Genomic DNA, 15,932 nt, shown 5'->3' with positions numbered 1-15,932 from the left:
CTATAATGGCACTCACCTTCGCAAGAGGATTAAAAAAAACCCCTTCACTCAACAGAAGCAAAGGGCAGCAAAAGAGGAGTGGCCATTTAGTTTATGAAGGCCATGGAAAACATTCTTCCCAGCGTTACCACGGCAGAAGTCCAAGAACTGGCCGGGAAGGCATGGCTCCTCCTGCCTGAGGCATGCAGCTGCTCCTTTTTCTCAAGATGACCAGAACCAGCATTTTTAGCTTAGCTTTAGGAGATTCTGAATGACTGTCTGAGAAGGCTGGGGGTCTCATATTTTGGGCTGTACCTAAGCCACGAAGAACTTATCTTCTTATTCAACGCACGCCGTACAGCAACATGAAATATAGCATATCCACTATGTAAAGGTCACAAAAATCTGGGCAAATGCTGGCATTAGCTTGACAAAAAGGTGTGAATCTAACTGGTATAACATATGGGAATGCAAGACAGGTATATGTTCAATGTAAAAGAGAAGGGTGCAATTAGCAAGCTTGATTTGCATGTATTGAGTGGGATCCACCCATTTAGCAGAAAGGAAGAAACCATGAAAATGAACAAAATTTGGCTACCAGTACTGAATCAACACTAGAATCAAGACAGTGACTAATGAACACCACCCAGACAAAGGATGTTTCCAGGAAGTAAGCAGTCAAAGGGCTACTGAACACCACCCAGACAAAGGATGTCTCTAGGCAGTAAGCAACCAAAGGGATCAAAAGGCCAGGCTACAACTATGCAGATGCCCTCACTAATCGATTATGCTCTCTTCATGGTTACTCACATGCTGAGTGGATGGGTGGATCCGACTCAATACATGCAAATCAAGCTTGCTAATTGCACCCTTTACACTTGTTAAAACAGGCAAATGGTTCTTGCTCCCAACCTGGACATCCCACAGGTATATATACTCAGCTTGCTTTAGTACCATCAGATACTCTGAAGATGCCAGCCACAGATGCAGGTGAAACGTCAGGAGAAAACGCTACTAGAACACAGCCATACAGCCTGGAAACCACACAACACCCCACTGGCCTTGAACCCTTGCAATACTGTAGCTTGACTCTACGGCTAGCAAATGCTGATGCAGACAGAACACTAAATAAAGTAGGTTCCTAAACTGAAACTGGGTGTGCAGCAAACAACACTGCAATGTCGGACACTGCTGGGTGTCGTGGCAAGATGCTCCTGCCTGCCAGCAACACACTGAGGGAGGAGTTCAGAGAGAAGCAATGTTTCAGCAATGCCCCACAGCCCACAAAACAGAAGCAGTTTCCTATAATCACTGAACAACAGTAGAAAACTGGCTGATGCAGAGGGGAACTTTAAAGAAGAATGCAAATACGTTTGCATGCACCAAAGAGTAAGACTTCCACTTACTTCCTCGTTAAATAGTTTGCTAGTTTCTTTTTTAATAGGGTCTATAAGTTGCACCTGGCCTGCAGAGAAGCCCACTAGTAGAGAGACGCTTTCAGCCGTGGCTGTTAAATGATTGAAGTCATGACACGTCGGCTGTGTTCCTTTGTATATCCTTTTATCTATGGGTTTACTCAAGTCCGCGGCCTGCAAAAGATTGAAAACAATATTAGCAATGTGACCGTTACAACAGAACATGCATGTTCAGTGTAGGGAGCAACCCCAAAGGCTTGAGAGAATTGAAATACAGACTTTAAAAAGGATAACTTCAAGAATTAATCCACCATCAGTGTCCAGTTAATTGCTAGTTTGTAGAGTCATGGGATCGTCTTGTCGGCCGTCCGGGAGTTGGGACGGTATTTTTCACAGGATGACTTGCTCACACATAAGCTTTAAAGCTCACATCATCTACTGATTCAGTTCACACACTTAGATGTTTATGCATTCTACTTACACATTCTTCAAAGAGCTGTGTCATTAACAGGTGGAGGTCCCCATCCCTGCCCACCCAAGGCACTTAGTGCTAGGGTGTCCAAAGCTAGCGCTTCAGATGTTCATGGACTACAATTCCCATCAGTCACTGATGGCATGGCCAGCAGAGGCTGATGGGAATTGTAGTCCATGAACATCTGAAGCGCCAGAGTTGGACACCCCTACACCAAGTGATCACACTAAAGACAGTTCCTTGTTTGGACGTGAGAAACCTAGACTTGGACCCCACCAACTGAACATAAGAACAAGCCTGCTGGATCAGACCAGAGTCCATCTAGTCCAGCACTCTGCTACTCACAGTGGCCTTTGGGAGCTGACATGCAGGATGTGAAAACAATGGCCACAACAAGATCTTCCCCAGGTCTCCTAGCATCTCTCTGCTGAGAGTTTGGCAACCTCATGGGTAAAGCAGGACACCTGCAGACTGTATTCATACTTCAGTAAGGCAAGGAGATCTTGCCCAATTCCACCATCTTATGGCAACTTCTTATGCCTGGTGGCTTTCCGCACCTGTAGGCCAAGCAACTATCAAGCACTGCTTTAGAGAGGGAAAGGCAGGGAAATATCTCCAGCATATTTTATTTATATATTTCATTTATATCCCACCTTTCCCCCACAGCGGGTTCCCAAGCAACTTGCATCATTCTTCCCTTCTCAGTTTTATCCTCACAAGAACCCTCTGAATTAGCTTAAGCTAAGAGCGTGTGAGCAGTCGAAGGACACCCAGTAAGCTTCCATGGCAGAGGAGGGATTCGAACCTGAGCCTCCCGGATCAACACTCTTAACTTCTTCAACACTGTGCTAAAACTCTCCCCCTTGATACACCTCTGATCCCCCCCGTGCAAGTAACTTTCAGTCTATGGAAGGCTCTCCTGCATCAGTGGAAGTATCTTTACACTGAAGGAATGTACTGGCAAAGCAGAATATTATTTTGCTCTATATTTTTATAAATGCAGTAAAAAAGGGGTTGCAAATCAGCCAAAGCTGAGTAACGATAAGACACAAATTAGCAAAATGGGTCAAGGCGTTTAACCCATAACTATTAGGGCGCCATTTAACTCAACACGGTGAAGTTAAAAGCTTTGTCCGCTTGGTTTAAACAGTCTATAAAAGCAACAGAAATGGCTCACAATTTCTTGAAAGAAAATGCCAGTGCAGAATGGCAAATATTAAAGTACAGCCTGCACAAGATCACTGATAATATAGCGACACGAGGTCAGAAGGTACAAAGTAGCATGTCAAAGAGTCTTTAGATACCGGAAAATGTTTCAGATTCCTTGGCAGAAGCATCACATTTCTAAATCTCCCAACAGCCAGGTACTTAAGACTTTTTCCTAGCCCTGGATTGCACATTATGCTAAGATCTTGATCGTAAGTAGACATTAAGGGCGCTGACACGGGGAGCAAGCAAGTGACGAACTGATCAGAAATGCTGAGATTGAGAATACAGGAGACGTGAGAATCAATTCATTCAGCAAGCCTTTATTGGCATAGACAACAGTACGACAATAGTAAAAAACCGATTAAAAAACATACACAGTGCAGGAAATAAATGTTAAGTGGAAGGAAATCTACTGGCATTTAGTAATTTCCAGAAGAAGGTCTGCCACCATCATACAGACAGAAGGATCAGGATTGTCCAGCAAGTAGTATAATCTAAATAAATCGGGGAGATCGGGTAAATGTAAAGGAGTAAGATTCACATACTTGGATCTGATTTCCTTGAATCCGAAACAGTGTAGTAATTGGTGGGCCAGAGATTCAACTGAGCCATCATTACACGGGCACAATCTATTAGCCTTTTCTTGCTTGTTAAATCTGCCATGTAACAAGGCAGAAGGCATAACATTAAACCTGGCGAGCATTAAGGCTCTCCTTTGAGCAGAGACGTGAGAATCAAAAGATACACAGACATTATGCAAGTAACTTTCCCCCTGTTTCCTTTCTTTCCTGTAAGGAGACTCAAGAAAGCTTACAAACTCCTGTCCCTTCCCCCCTCACAACAAACACCTTGTGAGGTAGGTGGGGCTGAGAGAGCTCCGAAAAACTGTGACTAGCCCAGATAAGCCTCCACAGCTCAGGCAGCAGAGTGGGGTATCAAACCCGGTTCCTCCAGATTAGAATGCACCTGCTCTTAACCACTATGCCACTGCAGCAGATAAGATTTTACTAGAGGTTGTTTTTTTTTAATGGAGCTTTCTCTTTCTTCATTAGATCTTTGATAGTAGAAGTGGGATTAGAAGCACTGGATACAATCTGGTGCTTGAGGAAGAATGTTCAAAAGCAGTTCAGTGCAAAGGAACAAGTTATTCACTGTGCCACGGAGAGAAACGCATCTTACTATGACATGCCTCTGAAGATGCCAGCCACAGATGCGAGTGAAACATTAGGAGCAAAAGCTACCGGACCACGGCCACATAGCCCAGAAAACCCACAACAGCCAGTTGATTCTGGCCATGAAAGCCTTTGACAATTTGTATTGCTAGAAGAGTCTGCACACCAGCATTTCCACTGAAGAGCTCACTAAACCAAAAATAAGTCAATTTTTGAATTACTGTGGAAATCAGAGTACGAAACAGACCTCAGGAGTTTTAGATACCAGAAGTTATGTGTTTCTTACATAATGGATAAACTGTTAAAGTACATAAAACAACTAACAGACAAGAGACTACATAACATTCAACATTTATGGCTTTTGGAGGGATATATTTTTCACCTTTCTAGTACAATATATTTTTTCCCAGATAGCAGGGGAAAGGATGAAGAGCCAGCTGCCGGTAAAGACCATGGCTGTGAAAGACATCTTCACTGTCGCTGTATTGAAGCAGCACCTGCCAGCATTTAGACTGATCTATTATGGTTAGGTAATTATCTATGTTACCAAGTACTTGATGCCTACTAAGATAGCCTGGAGCGATAAATCAGGTGGAGAGTCATCAGAATTGAATCTAATACTAGGAGCTCTCCAAGGTCTCAGGTCTTCCGTATCACTTACTACCTTGTCCTTTTACCTGGAGATGCTGGGAGTTGAACTTGGGGCCTCCTGCAAGCAAAACTGATTCTGAGTCACGTCCCCTCTCCCCCAAACAGTGACATCTCAAGGTCTCAGGACACTCACCCTCTATTACTCAATCCATTTTGCAGGAGATGCCAGGACTTGGGACCTTCCACATGCTAAGCAGAAGGTCTACCACTGAGCCACAGCCCCTGCCTTATACTTTTTACTGTCAAGTTGCAGCTGATTTACGGTGACCCCTAGTGGGGTTTTCAAGGCAAGGCACGTTCAGAGGTGGTTTGCCCCTGCCTGCCTCCACCTCACAAGTCTGGTGCTCCTTGGAGGTCTCCTCTCCAAATACTTGGCCAGGCCCGACCCTGCCTGGCTTTTAAGATCTGACCAACCAGATCAGGCTAGCCTGGGCTATCCAGGCCAGGTCCAAGACATAATAATGGTGTCTGTGTTAAAATCCTTGCCACAGCGGGGGGGGGGGGGGGGTGTGCAAAGCTTCACCCTGGTCAAGTATCTGCTGCGGAAAACATATTGTAAGAACAGCCTGCAAGAGCTGGCATCCTGTTTCCAAAAGCTGGAATCCTTGGGAAAGCAGAGCAGTCTGGCAAGAAGGCCCTGCCCCAATGTTCCCCCCCCCCCCCCAGCAACTATACCTTTTTCAGGATAAAGTGGGGAGTGCAGTCGTAGTGGTGCAGTGGGAATTAGCGTGCTTTCCTTTTGTAAAAGCAGCCCCCATCTGACCTTCCCCGAACACAGAGCTGGCGCTTTTGCCACCCCGCCCACCACTGCTCTCTCCCACCTGCCTGCTTGCCTCGCTCGCTGGCTGCTCTGATTTCCTCCTCCTCCTCCCTCTCTCAACCAGCTCCCCCGCCCCCAACCCGCTAGCAGCCTCTGCGCCTCCTTGGCCTGCCAGAGTGCATCTAACTCCTGGCCGGGAGATTTGCAGGCTCCGTGGGGTCTTCTGCAAAGCGGCATCTGGTGCCATCGCTGGGAGGCTTGCGCTGAGGAGAGCGAGAAGGAAGGCGGAGAGCCAAGAGGTTCCCCTGGCTCAGCATCAGGGCAATGGAAAGCTGGTTGGTGGGCCCAGGGAGGCCGGCAGGAAATGGACGGCCACGGCCAAGTGTTTGTTTCCAGATCGCTGCCGGATCCCGCTTGCTCCTGGGGGCGTGGCTTCTGCTGCTGCCACTACTGCAGCCTTTACTTGCCAAACTGTTGTTGGGGGGGGGGCAGGGGGCACAGCTTTTCAGAAAGTAATGAAGAACAGGAAGTAGTACAGTTGGAGGTGGCACCGAGTGGTCTATCTCCAGCAGCACCCAAATCCAATCTCATTGCTCCTACCCTCCTGCTAGACTCCCACTGGAGGCAACTCTCTCTCTCTTGCTCCTCTCTTTTCCCTTCAGTGAATGGGCCACAGGCAGAATCACAGATGAGCTGGAGCAGACAAAGAAAGGGACGACTCGAGCTCAGATGGGGGGATATTTCAGGCGCTTTCAAGCTGAAGGCTAAAAACAAAGTCAGCCAGTACGATAACTTCGGGAAACTCCCCCCCCCCCAAACACAGAGCTTGGTTCCCCCCCCCCTTCTTTCTCACTGAGCCCCTAAACTGGACTTCTGACTTTCCCAGCCTGCAGTCTTCAGCTGATTTCAGCAGGTGCTGCTAATCCCACCCACCCCCAACTGCAACTTGGCAAACAGTAAAGAGGGAAGAGCAACTTCTTCATGCCTGGAGAGGAGATTCCCACCTTATACGCCTCCAAATGTGCTAGCCAGTCAAAGTTGCCACTTCTATTCCCCAGTGAGCCCTACCCCTCAGAAGCTGCGAAAGGGACCAGCACTTGAACACCACAGAGCAGTCAACAAAGAAGGAGGTTCGGGAAGGAGCCAGTAGGAAGCTGTGGAGAGATCTACATCTGAAAGTTTGGCTTTGTAATCAGGAGCCAAAGCAAAGCCTTCACATTTTCTCAAGCTGGAATCTTCATCCAGTACAGCTGTCTCCCTACCCCGGGGGCGGAGGGGGGGGCGGGGCGGCGGAGAGAATAGGCCACAAATCTGGGGTTGGAAAGAGAGACAGTGAGTGCTGCCAATCATCGGATTCACAGCCACCATTGCTAGAAGTAAATGGTGTACATTATTGCCTCCTGAAAACTTTTCTTCCATCTTTTAGCTTGGATCCTGCTGAAAATAAACACAGATGGAAGGATTTCCTTCAGCAGAGGGAAACATTCCAAACTTCCTCCTGATACTGCAGCCCACGGTGCCCCCTGAAATGCCAACAGAACCTCCCGGAACAGACTAAAAAGGAACACCAGCAAACACCCTGTATGGAATATAATCGTCTATGTCCACAAACCCCTGGCCAACAAGTTCCTGGGTTCTTCAGATGAATGAACAAAGTGAAGGGATAAGAGTTAAGTCAGAAACCATGAATGGTAACCAAAAATTCTGCTGAAAAAGCAAGTCACTCAGTTCCCGGTTTTTAGAATCCGTGTTGCATATCTCTCATTTTTTTATTTCAATACACCCAAAAAACCATGTAATCCTCTCCTGATTACCTGGGCAGGGAAGTTTTCACCTACCAATCCCTACGTTTCCCAAGCAAGCATACTGTATTAACCCTTCCCTGACACTACTGCTTGGGAATTTGTACCCTTTACTCTTTCCCTTGGACAGATTCTTTCACTCACATGAGTGAAAGCCTGGTGCCAGGCAAGAAAAGGAGATTCCTGCTAAACTGATCTTAATTTTCCCTTTGTCCCAATCTCACGCACAGCAGCTATCTTCACAGGTGCAAACCGTATCTGATATCTCTGCATGCCTACTGGCAAACAGAAGGCTGGTGACGGTAATGATAATCAAAGGAATTGTCAAAAGCTTTCACGGCCGGATTCAACTGGTTCTGGTGGGTTTTCCAGGCTGTGTGGCCATGGTCTGGTGGATCTTGTTCCTAATGTTTCGCCTGCATCTGTGGCTGGCAACTTCAGAGGTGTATCACAGAGGGACACAGCACATAAGTTGTTTAGTATTTTATAGTATAGTACAGCCATCTGTAGTTAGTATTTTATATATTATTTTATTGTAAATTATGTATTGATGTTTTAAATTGTTTTAATGTTGATGGACACCGCTCTGAGCCTTTGGGGAGGGCGGTATACAAATATAAATAATAAATAAATAATAAATAACAGATTTCCCTCTGCGATACACCTCTGAAGATGCCAGCCACAGATGCAGGCGAAACGTAAGGAACAAGATCCACCAGACCACGGCCATAAAGCCCGGAAAACCCACCAGAACCAATCAAAGGAATGTTTTTAATCAACTTCACACTCTTTCTACAGTCATGCACCCATGCCGACAACCCTCTCCAACAGGTAATTGTTCCTTTTATGCTAATAAAGTGGAATGTTCAGACTTCGAATTGTTCCAACACTTCAGCAACAGGTACAGTCAGAAAGTAAGGTAGGAGAGAAACAAAGATATAGAAGTAATCCAAGGCCATTAATCAGTAATTATTCTACTACAGAAAACTACTAATTCTCACAACTATTTCTCTTGCACATTCTTTATAGTCGCTATAACACCACTGATAAGAGAACGGTAAAAATAGCAAGTCAATGGAGTTCTCGGAGAATCAGTACATCAGTTTGAAACTGGCCATCCAGCTAAGTTAAAAAAAAACACTTCCTAAAAGTGGTTGTTAAAAGCTACAACTCACAATGAAGCTGAATTTAAAAACTGGTTAGTTAGAGGGAAATCCTTAAGCCACGTGTTGCCAAACAACAACAAAAAGTTTACACATGGCTTTTTTTTAAAAAAAGAATGCCATCAATCTCAACAGGAGAAAAATAGGAAGCATTTGTTAGAAGACCAGCCTAAAATAAAAAGCCACAACAGTTCTAGAAATAGAAACGCCTGCCATGTGCTGATGACACATTGCCCACAAATTTAGCATTTTCCTGTCCTGCTTAAAACCTGTAACTATAGGCTTTAACTCCCACAGCCAAAGACATCTTCTCAACTGAAGAACCCATCGCTGGAGTGAGAAATTCATTTAGTGCCACATACACAAACGCCTCCAGGAAATGAAATCCCAGACAGAAACTCCTATTTAAGCTTGAAAATATCATTACTATGTTTCCTATGCTGTGATATCGTGCCATTCAACTGCCGGTCTTCTCAGCAAAGTTTTCTAAATCCTATTAGAAGGGTCCTATTTCCCGGTTCTCTGCTAACATTAGTTCTTTTTTGCTTTCTGCATCATTCCCCATTCTTTGGATATTCAGCATTTTAATAATAAATAAAGCTCATTTAGATCTTCCCCTGCCAATAACTTCAGCTAATCTTCCTCAGAGTCCCTTCTTTATTTCTGGCACTTTTTAAGGGGGCGGGGGGGCACTGTGTCAGTTCATTGCAAAAATTCAGCCCAGAAACTTGTCCATGATGGGGAAGATTGTAACGTTCTCTCCTCATACTGAACACTGAAAGTTTAATGGTTCCCCCGCTCCTTTTATCTTTAGCCCTAAGAGACAGTAGGAGATAATATTATAATACATAAATTAGAAAGTCAGTATGGAGTTAGGAACTGGCAGCTGCTCCTCTCCTTCAGGTTCAAGCAAATAGTCCCTTCCCATAGTCAAGGAGCAAGTAAAATAAGAACATAAGAACATAAGAACAAGCCAGCTGGATCAGACCAAAGTCCATCTAGTCCAGCTCTCTGCTACTCGCAGTGGCCCACCAGGTGCCTTTGGGAGCTCACATGTAGGATGTGAACGCAATGGCCTTCTGCGGCTGTTGCTCCCGATCACCTGGTCTGTTAAGGCATTTGCAATCTCAGATCAAGGAGGATCAAGATTGGTAGCCATAAATCGACTTCTCCATAAATCTGTCCAAGCCCCTTTTAAAGCTATCCAGGTTAGTGGCCATCACCACCTCCTGTGGCAGCATATTCCAAACACCAATCACGCGTTGGGTGAAGAAGTGTTTCCTTTTATTAGTCCTAATTCTTCCCCCCAGCATTTTCAATGAATGCCCCCTGGTTCTAGTATTGTGAGAAAGATTGTATGCACTGATGAAGGCCAGATATTTGTATGCACTGATGAAGGCCAGAACCAACTGGCTGTTGTGGGTTTTCCAGGCTGGGTAGCTGTGATCTGGTAATCTTTGCCCCTGACATTGGCAACTTCAGAGGCAGGCATGTCACGGTAAGATGGAATGGAAAGAAACATCTCACTGTGACATGCCTCTGAAGATGCCAATCATATAACCAGATGAAATATTAGGAGCAGAAACTACCAGACCATGGACACATGTTTTGGAAAATCCACAACAGCAGACAAAATATTTGTAACCTGGTTAAGTGTTCACCACTAAGAAATATCTTCAGCCATTAGAGTTGTACACTGCTGTCTATTACTTCTCAGGGATTCTGTTTAAGCCAAGCAAAACTTCTTTTAAGGAGCTGTCTACAAAGTTCAATTCAGATCTCCCCCTTAGGAAAACGAGGGGGAGGTAATGAACGAAGTGGGAAATGATTGTATTGTCAAAGGCTTTCACAGCTGGCTGTTGTGGGTTTTCCTATTGTTTCATCCGCATCAGTGGCTGGTACCTTCAGAGGCATGTCGCAATACTATGACATAACTCTGAAGATGCCAGCCACAGATGTAGGCAAAACATCAGGAGTAAAGATGTATTGTCGAAGGCTTTCACAGATGGATTCAACTGGTTCTGGTGGGTTTTCCGGGCTGTGTGGCTGGGGTCTGGTGGATCTTGTTCCTAACATTTTGCCTGCATCTGTGGCTGGCATCTTCAGAGGTGTATCACAGAGGGAAGTCTGTTACACACTGTGTCCAGAGAGAAGGAAATGTTTGGGGTATATATTGTCCATGTTCCAGGGTGGGGAACGGTCCATTGGTATACTTACCCTGAAGGGGCCTTCTCCTGGCGGGCGACGAGGGCATCCTGATTGGGTGATTCCCAACTCATTCTCAGGGAGGCAGGACGAAGCTTGATGTCACTTCCTGTAGATGGGTTGGGCACACCCTTCTGGCCCCAGTATTGGAGTAACGTAGCAGTAAAGAGAGAAAGAAACAACTGCACAACACATGAATATAACAGGAAGCAACAAATATAACACAAGGCAACCGTGAAGGAAAACTGATACTAATGGTATCTAACGTGAGGAGCATATAGCGTCTAATCGATTTATCTAACCGTTATCCTACTAAAGGATCTTTTCACTCGGGATTGGGGACTAACTAGCCCGGTTACCCTGTCAGATTAGGTAATGATGTGTTGATTTTTCTATGAGATTGGTGAATATTTTGGGAGGGCCAGGATGCCCTCGTCGCCCGCCAGGAGAAGGCCCCTTCAGGGTAAGTATACCAATGGACCGTTCTCCTGGGGGCGAGGCTCGGGCATCCTGATTGGGACCTCCCCGAGCAGTGTCCCTATAGGGTGGGATTATTCACCGAAAATATGCTCTAGGACTCTGTGGCCAAAAGCGGCCTCATTGTCAGCTAGAGATTGCAGCCTGTAATGTTTGATGAATGTTGTGACGGAGGACCAAGTAGCTGCCTTGCATATGTCCTCCACTGGTATGAGCCGTCTAAGTGCCGCATTGGCTGCAGCGCATCTCGTGGAATGTGCTGTGATTCCTGGAGGTACGGGTATGTTTACTGATCTGTATGCTTCTTCGATGCAGGACCTGATTGCGGTGCTGATAGCAGCGTGTGACATTTGCGCTCCCAGGTTAGGTGTGGACACATTAATTAGGAGCGATTCTGTTTTTCTGATATGTTCTGTGCGGATGATGTAAGCTTTTAGCGCCCTCCTAACATCTAAGGTGTGCCACAGTATCTCCTTGGGGTGTTTTGGTGAAGGAAAGAAAGTGGGGAGCACGATTTCTTGTTTTAGATGAAACGTAGAACCAACTTTTGGCCTGAATGTTGGGTCCAGGCGCATCACCACCTTGTTTTTATGGAACACACACAGTTGTGAATTTATGGATAGGGCCCTTAGCTCGGAAATTCTTCTGGCAGAAGTGATGGCCACTAAGAAAATTAGTTTCATGCGGAGCCATTTGACGTGAACCGATTGGATTGGCTCGAAGGGGGGTTTGGTGAGCGCGTTCAGGACTAAGTTTAATTTCCATGAAGGAAAGCGGTGAAGGACTGGTGGTTGTTTTTGGCGAACTCCTTTTAGGAAGCGCACAATGTCCGGATGTTTTGAGGCCGGTACCCCTTGTAGGTGACCCCAGACCGTCGCTAAGGCTAACACTTGTCTCTTGAGGGTCGCGCTTCTGAGGCCCCTCTCGTAGCCGTCCTGGAGGAATGCTAGGACCTGGGCCACCTTGGGACGTACCGGGTCTATGTTGTTGAGCTTAGTCCATTTCACAAATGATTTCCATGAAGAGTCATAAACGCGTAAAGTGGAGGGGCGACGTGAGGCCACTATGGTGTCTATTACTTTTTTGGAGTAGCCTTTCTTTTTCAAAGCTGAGAGTTCAAGTGCCATGCGGTTAAGCAAAACCAGCTGGGATCTGGGTGCGTGATCGGGCCCTGGGACAGCATGTTTGGAGGCGTTGGGAGCCGAAATGGTGGTTGACTGGACAGTTGCAGAATGGAAGAAAACCATGGTCGTCTCAGCCACCACGGAGCCACTAGTATGACCTCTGCCTTCTCCTTCCAGATCTTCCTCAAGAGTTTGGGGATGATGGGAAACGGAGGGAAGGCATAAAGAAGTGTCTGAGGCCAAGGAGAGTTCAGAGCGTCTGTTGCTGCTGCCCGGTGGTGGTAATATCTGGTGAAGAACACTGGCAGCTGGTGGTTCTTTTTTGAGGAAAACAAGTCGACCCCTGGAGTTCCGAACCGTTGGACGATCTGTTGGAAGATTGACGGGTGTAGCATCCACTCCGCTTCCATGATCGTTTGTCTGCTTAGCCAGTCGGCCTCGACATTTAGGTTCCCCTTGATGTGTTCTGAGGAGAGGGAGCTGAGGTTGGCCTCTGCCCAGTTGAGGATATGGAGGGACTCTTGATAGAGGCGACGGGATTGCGACCCTCCCTGATTGTTGATGTGGGCTTTGGTCGCCACATTGTCCGTTCTCAGTAAGACATGTCGCCCCTGGATGAGGGGGTGGAAGTGTAGGAGTGCCAGACGTGCTGCCCTCATCTCTAGAAGGTTGATGGGGAATTTGGACTGAGTAGGAGTCCATGTGCCCTGGGCGATTTTGTCCTGAAGGTGTGCTCCCCAGCCTCTGAGGCTGGCATCTGTGAAGATTTGGATTCTGTCTCCGTGTAGGTAGACCTTGCCTGTTAGTAGGTTTTTGAGGTGTGACCACCACTGTAGGCTGCGCCGGAGAGCTGAAGGTATCGACAGCATTCGGTTGGCTTTCTGCATGATGAGTCCTTGGTAAGGTCGCAGAAACCTCTGAAGGGTCCTGGCGTGGAAGCGTCCCCATTGCAACATATCTATTATTGATATGAAAAGTCCCATCAGTTTGGCTAGTTGCAACAGGGAAACTGTTTTGGCTGAAAGGATGGACACCGTCAGGCGCTGGATCTTGAGGGCCTTGGCATGAGGGATGAAGAGAGTGTTCAGCCGGGTGTCTATTACTGCCCCGAGGTGTTCCATACGTGTTGAAGGGACGGTGGAACTTTTTTGCAAGTTTACTAAGAAACCATGCGACTGTAGGCAATTCATGACGGTGTTCAGATCCACCTCGGCTGTTTTTTGAGACTCTGATCGGATAAGAATGTCGTCCAGGTAGGGGTGGACATGGATGGTCTGTTCCCGGAGACTCATGAGGGGTGCGAGGAGGACTTTTGTGAACACACGGGGCGAGGTGGCGAGTCCGAAGGGAAGAGCTTTGTATTGAAAATGTTGTTCTCCCACCGCGAACCTCAGGAATGATCTGTGCCGTGGGTTGATGGGGATGTGAAGGTACACTTCGGTGAGATCCAGAGAGGTGAGAAAGTCCCCCGGCCGGAGGTTCTCTACAATGGATCTCAGGGTCTCCATTTTGAAGGGTCGTAGGCGAATGTGTCTGTTTATGTAGCGAAGGTTTAGGATGGCTCGCCAGTCCCCGTTCCTCTTTGGCACAGTGAAGAAATGGGAGTATACTCCGGATCCACGTTCTGAAGGTGGCACCGGCTCTATGGCGTGGATTTTGAGGAGGTGTTGAATGGCCCGTTGTGTCCTGAGTCTCTTTTGCTGATTGCGGTGCATCAGGAAGGTTTGAAAGCGAGGTTTTGGAATGTAGGAGAACTCTATCAGGTAGCCGGTGGAGACTACCTCTGAGGTCCAGCGGTCGACGTGATTTCCCGCCCAGATGTGCCGGAAGTGTTGTAGGCGGGCGCCGACCGGAAGATCGTGATAGTCACGGTTTGGTGGAGCGATCTGGTTGGAAGGACTTTTCACCCCTACCCTGTCTGTAGTTGGAGGTACGAAAGGAAGAGTTATTACCACTGTAATTGTTGTTGTTACGTCTACGGAAGGTATTAGAAGAGGAAGAAGGCCATCTTTTTCCGTCCCTAGGGGCTCTGGTAAGAGTTCTTTGTGATCGGAAGGTGGTGTATGGTTTAAAGGAGGAACCCTGATCAGACCTAACGTACCTGGGCATGGACTTTTTATTTCCTTTTGATTCTACCAGGACGGCATCTAGCTCTGGGCCGAATAAGCGTGAGCCATGATAGTCATAGGTGGCGACGACCTGCTTAGATTGGAAGTCTGCTTGCCATGCGCGAAGCCAGGCTTGCCTTCTGACAACTACTCCTAGGGCAAGGGCTCTAGATACTAACAGGAGGGCGTCAAAGGTAGAGTCTGCCCAGTATGAGACAGCCATCAACATCCTTTCCATGCCCTCTCTGATGCCCCTGTGTTCAGCGGGAATGATTTCCAGAATGCGGCGCGCCCAAACGATGGCGGCTCTGGCCATGGTGGCTGAGGAAGCTAGGGCTCTGGTGGAAAGGGCTAATCTGTCATGTAGCCTTTTAAGGGTGACGTCTCCTTTTCTGTTGGAGGCATCCTTTAAGGTGCCTTGTCCGTCTTTGGTAACTAGGCCTCCTGATTGCAGGGCCACCACTGGGGCGTCAATTAAGGGGGTTTGAATCATGGCATGGACATGATCTGGCAGCACATACATTTTCTTGAGTAGTGAGGGATAGCTTTTGTTGATATCTAGATGGAGCCACTCTCTCTTGATTTTTCTCTCAAAGTACTCTGGTAGTGGAAGAGCACGAGGGGTTTCCTCTATTTGAGGAAAGATTTCTTTCTTCCCTTTGGGGACGCCTTTTACGGGCTTTTTGGGTCCGGAAGAGGTAGATGGTTCTTCCGCGTCTGCGGCATCGTGGAGTTCCAAAGCCGAGATGGCTTTCGCCATCATAAGTGCCAGATTTTCCTGTTTAAAGAATCTTTGGCACTGTTCATTGGGCTCTACACTGGTATCCTCTCCCTCAGAGAAATGATCAGAAGAATCTGCTATTTCTCCCTCGCTACTATTTTCCTCTGGTAAATTGAGGGGGTCCCTGTATGATGTGGAGGATATGGGACTGTTGGATCTGGAATTAGAACTGGACCTATTATGTCTCCTATGTCTGGTATGGGATCTGTGACGTCCCCTGCGTTTGGATTTCTTTTTCTCCTTTTCACGCAGGGACATTTCCTGTCTAATATGTTTATTAAAAGCTTTCATTAGTGCTGCGGGGAAGAACTGGCCCAAGCATTCATATCAAAGAGAGATGGGGTGGTAGAGGATCCCCCTCCCCTCTCATCCCGATCTTGCCTGTTGGAGGAGGCGGTGCCTGGGTCCTCCGCTAGACCGTTGTTATCAGCATTCAGGCTGTGGGCGTCTTCCTCATTCTCTGAGCTCTCCCCGCCTCCCCTCTCTGCAGAGGAGCCGGAACGCTCTCTGCTCTGGTCGTCTCTGGTGTTATGAGGGGAGCGCGGAGGCTGGACTGGAGCTGCGCCATCCTCGTCCCGAGGGACGGTGGTGCTCCTTGGGGAGGGGGGGGCTCG

At 47.2% G+C, this 15,932-nt stretch overlaps 1 protein-coding gene across 1 annotated transcript in view; it reads right to left on the bottom strand.

Moving 5' to 3' along the window:
• WDR20 (WD repeat domain 20) overlaps window positions 1-15,932 on the bottom strand; it is a 53,932-nt gene that overhangs the window by 17,409 nt on the left and 20,591 nt on the right. Inside the window, exon 2 of the mRNA XM_048485439.1 lies at window positions 1,386-1,568. Coding sequence (XP_048341396.1) covers window positions 1,386-1,568 — 183 coding nt within the window. The remainder of the gene's footprint in view (window positions 1-1,385; window positions 1,569-15,932) is intronic.

The sequence above is a fragment of the Sphaerodactylus townsendi genome, linkage group LG02 (genome assembly GCF_021028975.2).
Source record: "Sphaerodactylus townsendi isolate TG3544 linkage group LG02, MPM_Stown_v2.3, whole genome shotgun sequence".
Lineage (NCBI taxonomy): Eukaryota > Metazoa > Chordata > Lepidosauria > Squamata > Sphaerodactylidae > Sphaerodactylus > Sphaerodactylus townsendi.
This window is presented reverse-complemented; position numbering and strand designations above follow the sequence as displayed.